This window comes from Erpetoichthys calabaricus, chromosome 7, assembly GCF_900747795.2.
Source record: "Erpetoichthys calabaricus chromosome 7, fErpCal1.3, whole genome shotgun sequence".
Taxonomy (NCBI): Eukaryota; Metazoa; Chordata; class Cladistia; order Polypteriformes; family Polypteridae; genus Erpetoichthys; species Erpetoichthys calabaricus.
This window is the reverse complement of record NC_041400.2, coordinates 48,663,728-48,674,199: the sequence shown is the minus strand read 5'-3', so window position 1 is coordinate 48,674,199 and position 10,472 is coordinate 48,663,728. Positions and strand designations below refer to the sequence as shown.

General features: G+C 40.9%; 1 protein-coding gene across 1 annotated transcript in view; it reads right to left on the bottom strand.

Annotated features, from left to right (window-relative positions):
- Positions 1-10,472, bottom strand: part of skic3 (SKI3 subunit of superkiller complex) — a 228,287-nt gene that overhangs the window by 205,509 nt on the left and 12,306 nt on the right. The window contains exon 3 of the mRNA XM_028804761.2: positions 2,952-3,095. Within this exon, the coding sequence (XP_028660594.2) occupies positions 2,952-3,095 (144 nt within the window). The remainder of the gene's footprint in view (positions 1-2,951; positions 3,096-10,472) is intronic.

Genomic DNA, 10,472 nt, shown 5'->3' with positions numbered 1-10,472 from the left:
GGGAAGGCTCAGCGGTGCATAGGTAAGTGGCCTGCATTAACATACCCGTTCAGGTGCAAGGGGCTGTAGAAGCAGATAAGACAGTAAGAAATTAACTAGCAACAGATATTTACTAAGCAAGTTTTATTTATTACTGATTTTAGATTGAACAATTCTTAGTGGTCTGCAGGTAGAGCAGTTATGTGGGTGACAGTGTAAGGGTTCATTAATACAGGGGGATACAAACAGTGCGAGTGGAGAGCTTTTAAGTAAGGAATAAAAGGAGTGCAAAGTAGGAGAACATACAGAGAAAAACAAAGTTAAGCTCATAGAAGGACAAACTGCAAGCAGTTGAGTGGGAGAATATTACAGGAGTTTAAGGTGCCAGAAGGTGTAAAATACCTGTAGATGTTGTAAATATCAAATCTCTTGTGCTTAAATGTGTTTAGTTTTACCATTTAAGTTAAATCATTTAATTTTAAGAAAGAAAGAAAGAAAGAAAGAAAGAAAGAAAGAAAGAAAGAAAGAAAGAAAGAAAGAAAGAAAGAAAGAAAGAAAGAAAGAAAGAAAGAAAGAAAGAAAGAAAGAAAGAAAGAAAGAAAGAAAGAAAGAAGTATTTTTAGTAATCCTAAATCAAATTTTAATAATGAGGCCAGTGCAATGCAAATACTGTTGAACTTTTTAGATGACGGCTGGCCAGCGAGAGAACTGGCAGACCTGGCCCAGGTCTCCTTTAAAGAGATAGTAGGCACCCCTGAGGTGGTACGGGAGGAGATCCCAAACCAGACAGGTAGAAAAGTGGGTCAAAGTCACAAGGCATAAGGTAAAGGGTCCACACTGTCCAGGGTGTTAAACCGTTTTCAGGTCCTTGTGGAGCTGGACAGTGTCTCTGAAGATTATGAGGTGGTAGGCAGGGATGAGGACCCAACGGACCACTTCAAAACCAGTTCCCAGAAAGATAGAGGTAGTGATAGTAGGGGACTCAATAATTAGGGGGATTGAAGAGCAGGCTTGCTCCAGAGACAGAGAGTCTTGCATGGTGTGTTGCTTTCTGGGTACACAAGTGAGAAACCTCCCTGGAAGGGTGGATAGGCTCTTGGCCAGGGTGGGGTGGATCTAGTTGTCATTGTCCATGTTGGAACAAATGACATACATAAGGGTAGTCTGTCAATTCTGTGATCCAAATTCAAGGAGTTAAATGTCAGGTTGAGGAGCAGACATTTCTTCTCTGAAGTTCGGCCTGTGCCACACGCCAGTCTAGGTAAGATTGAGGAGATTAGAAGGCTTAATGCGTGACTTAAATCTTGGTGCAGGGTTGAAGGGGTTTATGGGGCATTTTTTAGAACAGAGGGGACCTGTTCCACTGCAAAGGGTTTCATCTGAACTGGAGGGGCACCAGTGTACTGGGGAGGCATATGAGTAGGTTTGTCAAGGATTGTGTAAACTAGGGAATGGGGGACAGGCCAGGTTTAGAACTTTACATGGAGGAACAAAAACAGTGTAGAAATAAAAATGCAGAGTAATGTAAATTCTAATCCAACGTTTAAATGTAGAAGGAGTAATACATTAAAAATAGCTTGCCTTAATGCTAGAAGTATCAAAAGTAAGGCAAGTGAGTTAGTTGTATGTAGCAGAGCATAATTATGATATAGCAATAATGGAAACCTGGCTAAATAACAAAGATGGGGATGAGTATAGCATAATGGAACACACATTTTTTAGGAAGGATAGAGAAAACCAAAAAGGAGGTGGAGTTGCTGTTTGTCAAACAGAATTTAAATGCAAGTTCTCTTCAGCTGGACAATGAGTTCCACTTTAGCAAGGACTTGTGACTTTGCCTGGAAAGCATTAGGGAAAGAGGCCTTATTTTAGGAGTGTGTCATAGACCACCAAATAAAGACAGTAACTTTAACACACATCTTTTTAGTAATATTAAAAAGGCAAGTTTACAAGGGGAGATTATAGTCATGGGGGACTTTAATAATTCAAATATTAACTGCGATAACCTTGCAAACAGCGGAGCACAAGAGCGGGAGTTTTTAGTCAGTGACTGTTTTTAACACAAGACTTTAGTCCAAATATCATATAAACATGCGCTTTTATTCAAGAATATCACCAAAGAAAAAAAAAAATCATTCGATTAACATGTTGCGGTCAATGAGTTAAAAACCCAAGCTCAAATGTCAATTGACAGGAAGTTGATACATGTTCTTAAATGGCGCAGAGGTAAGAACTGCTGGAAGTTGTGAAAAATGTTATTTGATATTAGCTCAAAAAATGCAGAGTGTGAACGTGCTTTTTCAGGCCTAACCCTCACCTTTAGTAACGTGAGGACAGTCTTAGTGGTCCAAACGTGAAAAAAATTAATGCAGCTGTATAAATAGGTATCTTTCTTTCTGTGCTTGTTCAGTTTAACCAAGAGAAATAACCTATCTACAAACCCTGCTATGGCTATGGTCAACTAAAGGTGTACTATTATACTGTAAATGACATATTGCACTTCATAATAGCTTTGACAGTGAAATGTATGTTTTTGACAGAGAAACTAATAGGTAGGGCCTAAATTAGGTCAAAATGATAATACAGTATTTCAATTCATTTTGGATATAATACTATTGTATACTTTGGAAAAAGATCACATAACAACATGACATGCGTCTTTAAAAAGCATCTATTTGCAAAAAATATTCTCTTCTCTTGTTTATATTGTTGTACAAGAGAGCTATGAACTCGTGTACAGAAAAAAAACTTTACAAGTGTTGCTATAAAAAGTTGTAGGTAACCCTCCACCCCTCATATAAACCTGGGCTACCAGAAAGTGTACCTGGACTTCCAGGTTTGCAAAACTGGTAGCCTAGCAGACTTCCATATTCATTTACAATTTCTCCCCCCCTGCTTTTCAGGTAGATGAAAAAAAAAAAAAAAAAAAGTCTTATTCACAGGTGAATCACAGAAGTTACTGTTTTACCTACCTGCCATGCAAGCAACTGATTTGGTTCCAACTCTGCAGCCTTTTTGTAAGCTGTCTGTGCTTGTTCCGGTTGCTCAAGTTCAGCTGCTGCTAATCCAATAAACACCCAAGCATTGTAGTTATTCTTTTCTATCTTCAAAGCCGCCTACAAAATTGTAAAAGAAAAACCATACAGAAATATAGAATATTTTTTTGTTTAGGTCTTAGCTTTCAAAGATATCTTTCTTTCTGTGTCTGTTTAGTTTACCCAAGGAAAATCAACAAAAAATGCAGCCAAAGAATTAAGTTAAAAGAGCAATTTTCGTTTGATACTCTGGTGTCCACACTGGAAAAGTTCTCATTCTGCAATGCTGCAGTCCAGGATAGTACAGGATACTGTAATACCATAGAAAATGATGAACATAAATGTTACTTTGATTTAGTTACAAAACAGACGTGAAAAGGTTTTCCAGCCAGATGACAAAAAATAAATAAATAAAAAAAATCACCAATGGATCTCACAGTATATCATGAGTTCATGTTTGTTCATTGGGCTCAGTAACTTTTGATTTGAATACCAAGAAACTGTTGGGCACTGAAAAAGTGTTTTGCAGTCTATTACGACAATTTTACAAACACAACAAAAATAAAGTTCAATGCCATAATGAAAGGAGAATGCAGATGAACATCATAAATATTTGAGAAATTAATTCTTCCATTTAGGGGGTAATCAAATCTTTTCTATCATTAAACACGTTTACATTTAAGAACTCCTTATTTGATGGTCAAATATAATTTTGTGTGGTTCATTACGCCTTTAATGTTAATAAAGCTCCATAAATATTTAACAATTCAAATACAATCATACCATTTAGTAATAATTAGTAGTTTAGGAAACCGGGCTATACTCTCAAAGCAGTAACAAATCCTGAACTGAGTCAGAACAGCATAGGGCTCACTGATGCTCATGGAATCAACAATTAGCCTAAGAAGCAGTTTTTTGCTAATGTGGGAGGAGAAACAAAATATATGGAAGAAACCCAGACAAATAAAAAAAGAACATACTCACCCCACACATACAATAATAACGCACAGAATTCAAATCCATGTTGCTAGGCTCAAAATTAAATGAAAATAATCTCTTTAAATTGTATATCTGGTTAACCAAACCTGGGGATTGGCAAGCAAAGCGAGCAGGGGGCAGAGCCCCCTAGTCAATATAAAGAATAGTTTCAATGAGTTAAAACAGCAGATAACTGACTTTTAACAATATACAATGGGTGCAAATACTGCAGGTGGCAACAAGATATTATGTTTTATTTCAGGGACCAGCAAGTCCCTGTGACAGTGAAAGACCACCATTCATTTTATCACTACTGTTTAGTTAGTTTATCTCATTTCAGCTCCAGACTGAGCCACCCGGAGTCATACTTAAAACATGCCAAAAAAAACCTCGACTCTCTCTTCTCCATCTGGAAAAGCAGCAACTCTAGTCTGAGACTCTATAAAATTGTCAAGATTCTCACCCTATCAAACAGTGTCAACCCAACAGCGCTGCAAAGAAACCTAATTTCTGCCAATTGTACTTGTGATCTCATTCTTTTGGTAATTACACCCAGATCATGACCACAGGATAAGACAGGGATGTAGATTGACCAGTATATCTAGTGTTTTGTTTTCAGACACAGCTCCTGCTTCACCGCTACAGTGCCTGCGAAAAAGATGCCACCAGTTCAATCTGCTTGTAGACCCCATATCGCTTCTTCCATCACTTACAACCACAATCCCAAAATACCTAAGGTCCTCCACTAAGGGTAGTTTTTGGCCCTCTACTTGGCGAGAGCAATAAACATGACCTCAGACTTGGAGGTTCTGATCTTTTTAACTGCTATTTCACATTTGATAGTGAATTGCTCAAGCACATACCAAAGGTCACAGTCAGATGAGGCAAAGAAGACAACATCATCTACATTAAGCAATGATCCTACTCCTAGACTCCATAACTGGACACTCTCACATCCTCAGGGGCACCTTGATATCCTGTCCATGAAAACCACAAACAAGAGCAATGACAAGACACAGCCTTGACAGAGTTTGACACCCACAGTCAAAATATTCAACTTAATGCCAAGTATTTGGAAACACTCCATTCATATAAAATACAAATTGCACTAAACAGTGGCTCTGTTACCTGCACCACATCCCACTAACCCATCCTGAGGGACATAGTCATATGCTTTATCTAAATTTACAATACGGATATAGCCTGGACTACCATATTTCCCTGCTCCATCTAACAACTACACCAGGGAGAAGTGCTGGTCTACCATTCCACTGCCAGGATGGAATGCACATTGTTCCTCCTGAATCATAGGCTCAACCATTGGAGACAATCTCCTCTCTAGCACCCTGGCATAGGCTACAAAATCTAAAACTCTTCAGGCGCCAACATTTTGACACAAGTGGAAAACTCAACACCAGGGGTCACTATTAAAAAATTACCTGGATTCAAGTGTAAAACATATACACAAATTCAAAACTGATTTATTTTTTCAGAGTGGGATGGGGTGTGGGCAGCTCCCAGGAAGCACAGAGGCTGCCAGGAAACAATCACGATCGTCAATGTGGGGGTTTGGGAGCATTGAACAATAACACCTGCGTTCAAAAGAGCTGTACAGCAACTTTAAAACTGCAGATGACTTCTGCGGTAACGGAATAATGCTGCTAATAGCACTTCATTGGTCAGCTAATGACTTCCAGCACAGTGGGCATGATGACCGGGATATCCCTGACCTGTCGGCCAATTTACTAAGATGTGACAAATGGTAGGGTGATAAAAAAACAAAAATGTTTTTAAGTGGAAATACACAGCACTCACCCTCCTAAAAGGGAACATAAATACATCATATATATTACCTTTGAGGTAAAATATGTTTGTCATGTCAATACACCTAATACAAAACTCTCTTGTGATGTGAATTATTATGCACAAGAGTCTTCATATGGCTCTTTGGCAGCTGTATAAAAAATAAATTGAACTGAATTAGAGTGCTGTAAATGAATACAATGTAATTGTAAATATTGAGAAGTGTTTCAGAGATCCAAACTTCAGACACAACTGCACTCCATATGAGTCCATCCATCCATTTTTTTAATCTGCTTATCCATGGCAGAGTTGTGAGAAAGCTGGAGTTTGTCTCAGCAAACATAGGCTGCGAGGTTAGAGCAACCCTGGACAAGAAACCAGTCCATACCCAGACACAAACATACACACTAGGGCCAATTTAACACCACCAACTCACCTAATCTGCATGCCTTTAGACGAAGTCCAGAGTTCAAAAAGACTCACTTTTTATTTTAAAGAACACATTTTTACAGGATTCATGGTACAATGCAACAATATTCTTGTCTTTATTCTCCTTCCTTTTATCATCCACTCCTCCCCAAGCAAGCTTTGTCCTCCTGCTTTACTGACTCTGAATCCCTGAGACGAGGAGGAGAGCTCAGTTTTAAACTGGATTGGAAATACTTCTGGTGCCAAACTATTGTCTCCAGGAAGCATTTCTAAGTCAAGTGGAACCTCTTTAGAACAGGGGATCCTTCCGCCAACAGCTCCAACTAGTGGAATCCAAGGAGCCCAACAGGGCAACCCATCATAACCACAACCTCCATTCAAACAGGGGCTCGCCAAGAGGGATGCTGCCACCCATTGTACTGGGGGACAACATAACTCTCAGTGGCATGCTCCCACTGTCCCTATCTTATTTTGACTTGTCGACTGAAAAAGGAACACAAACCATCCCAGTCAGGACAAGCTCCACCCATACTGTCCATCCATGACAGCCCGATGGCTGAAAATGGGACCATGTACCACATGTTTCAGATGGTATATTTACCCATCCCTTCTACTCATTACTTACGATGGTCTCCATGCCAGGTGTGCAAGTCTAGTCTAGTGAGTATTTTGCAGAGTTTATATTAAGTCTACAGGGGGCAGATCGGAGGAAAAGACACAGTCGCCAATCAAGATTCCACCTGTTTTCTTGGAATGATTGAGAAAGCATCAGAAAAGGAGCTATGATGAGAATTCCACCAGCCTCTAACTATGCCCTCCCTGTGGCTCCCTACAAGTGACTATCAAAGACTAGACATCAGATATAATTTGTTGAACCACCATAACCCTCTATGCAGAGCAAGCCTTCAAATTATACTTTATTAAAAATTAAACTATCCATATTGTCTTGGCAATTAAACAGGATTTGTCTTTCTAATGTTTTTATGTTTCTTAAATTTACAAAATGCATGTTTTTTTTTTCACTGAGTATACGAGAAAAAGAAAAAAACAAACTTGGTAATCTTAGGTGTTTAGCTGAATGCAAACATCTTTGGTTTCTATATTAATATATATTTTTGTCTACAATTCTGTGTAATGACTTTGAAATCTGAACATTGGCACTGTTATTTTTATTGTATGTTAAGCCCTGTATGCAAACAGTAAAAGCATTGTTATCATGTCCACAAATTCTGCTCTATGTGCTATAAAGAAATATTTTTTAAATGCTAACTTCTCCTGAATGTGCCACATTGAATCATTATGTTTTATTCTTACTATCATAGTACAGACTTTGTGGAACTGTCAACTCCAGATTAATATGACACTAGTTTTATGTCAGAATACAGTACATAGTATATGTGTGAAAGAATAAATCTCCAATGAGTGCATTAAAAATATTTCAATCAAAGAAAATTAAGGAATAAATAAAGAAAACGTATATAGCTTGCGTACTAAGATGTTCCGGAGTCACAGTTGAGAAACACTTTGATAATGTCTTTTAAGCACAGGGGATAAAATGAACATGTGAAACATCCGTATAATGTAATAAGCCACCAACAAAAGTAACATTGCAACTATGCTATCTATGACCTGATCTCTGTAAACAGAAGTGATAAGAAAATTGAGCCTGGTGTATTCTTTAATTGCCTTGTGGCACTGTAGTAGTGCTGCTGTTTTGCAATAAGGAGACTGTGGAAGATTGTGGTTTCGCTTCCCGGTTCCTCCCTGTGTGGATAGCGCTTTGAATACTGAGAATACCGCTATATCAATGTAAAGAAGTATTAACAGGAAATTGCCTTCGTGTAATAGTAAAAGGCAAATTATCCGCGACAAACTGTTTTACACACTGCATACCAACCCGCGGTGTAGTATACACTGCATAATCACGCCGCTTTTTAAATGTGTTTTAAGCAAAGGGAAAAAAATTAACATTTGCAAAATCCGTAACGCTGCTTTCAGTAAGTACAATGCACACGCGTGTAATTTGTCGGCCACTTTTTGCCAGCCGTCTTTTCTGGTTTGGACTGCTTCTGCAGTGTTACCACTTGCGCATATTAAATCTTGAAATCCTTTGAATAACTAATTAACTAACTAACACCCACCCACCCACCCATACACACAGCTTGTGTGAAAAAATGCGCCCGTACTTTCATAATTTTGTTGCAGCCTATAGTGGAGTCAGGCACAGAGAAGGTCAGCTGCTGAGAGAGCGTCTCAACTGTTGCAGGGCCTGCATCGGTGAAGCAGGTGAGACGCTAATGAAACAGAGGCACAGGGCTTATTGGTTTTTAAAGACTGCTTCCTTCATTGTGTTTTAACCTCAGTTTTAAAGGATTGTTTTAAGGATCCCATGGGATACCTGTGACAATGCGGGTTCTGCTCAAATGCTCCCATCGGCTTTTAGGGAGCCCTTGAACCCAACGCCGTCGGTAATGTCACCGATGAGCTAGACAGTGGGGCAATAACAATGAGCAAGGGGATGGTAGAAGTGCAAAAGTGCTTTTATTAAAAAAACAATCAAATGTTCAAATCAAGTGCTGTGCAGTTCAATAATCTTCATTAAATAAATAATCCAAAAACATGAGGTTAAAATCAAACAAAACAAAATAAAACAAACTCTTCTAAAAACCACGAGGTAAAATGTCACAGGAAGTAACATGTTAAAACCAAAAGCCCGGTGTCTTTTACCTGGCAGCTCTCCTGCTTCTCCCATCTGGGCCACGCAACAGGAGAGTTGCCCTTTCTGCAGCTGGCCTTCTCTCCACATGACTGATCTGGATGCTCCCCGATCCCTGGCTTCGGTTCCGCTCTCCCGATCGAGACTTGGCTTTAATCCCAAGGGCCAGGACGCTCACTTTGGGACTCCTACATCCAAGTCTCTCGACTCCCGCTGCCTTCTTGGCCTTACACAGCCAGTCGCCCTTCACTGGTCACCCCCGCTACTTGTTCACTCAGCGGGAGCGACCTCTACTACGACTCCTGGGTGTCGGCCTAACACCCAGGCTTCCACACAGCTGTCAGTGAGCGCTCGCGCGCTCATCCGCACCGGCTTTCTAGCCTTCCTGCCGCCTTTCTTCCTGCTTCCTTCTGCCTCCCCCGTTTCCTTCTCTTTTCTCTTTTTCTGTTCTTTTTTTTCCCCCCTTTAACCTGCTTGCGCTTCTCTATATATGCGGAGAGGACATGGCAGCTGCAGCCCATTAGCCACAGGAACAATCACGGATGTGGGCAGTCTCTCACCTGTGCACTTTGGTGAGAAACGCTCACACCTCAGATCGCCCTGCGGCTCATTACAGTTACCACGGCCCCTCGCTAAGCCGCGAGCGCAGCGATTATTTATTTAAAACAAAACGGCCTTTGCTGGAAGAGCTGTGGACCCATAACACCACAATACCCCTCGCAAACTGTTTTAGACGCTGCATTCAGCAATTCACATCCGCGACAAACATGCCTCTTCTTACATGGTCCTGCTGCATCCACCCTCGTTCTCAAAGCATACACACCGCCTGGTCATGTGCCCGCTTGCAAGAGCAACTCACGGAGACCCGCACACCAACTCTAAGACCATGGCGTGTAAAACAGTTTGCAATGGTGGTGCGTGCGTCATAACCAAAAAGAATAATGAAAAGTCAACATGGCTCAGAGGTGCATGTGGACTCCTAGCACAGACGAAAGCGACTTACGGGGTGGTCGGTGAGTTGTTTCGTCCGGGCACATGAGCAGGCAGTGGGAATGCCTAGAGAGCGAGGGTGAACGCGGGCCATGGAATAAGGAGTGTTGGTGGGCGGGGAAACGTCTTCCGTGTTCCTGCAGGACCATCTAAGAAGACGCATGTTTGTCGTGGATGCGAATTGCTGTATGTAGCGTGTAACACAGTTTGCAATGTTGCACGCGGTCGTGCGTCGTAACCGAAAAGTCAGCGTGGCTCAGAGCTACATGTGGACTGTAGCACAGACAAACAGAAATGACAGCGTGTTTTCCAAGGCGCCGCGTCCGAGTTGGTGGGCGTGGCTGTGCGAGTTTTCGTCGTATCCAATGGTCTTAGAGTTGGTGGCCGTGGCTCCTTCCTGCGTGCTTTCATAGGTGTCTTGCCCACTCTGGAGGCGGCTTAGAGAATCTATATATGGCTCCTTCCTGCGTGCTTTCATGGGTGTCTTGCCCGCTCTGTCGACGGCTTAGAGAATTATATATATAGATATTGCATTAATTATA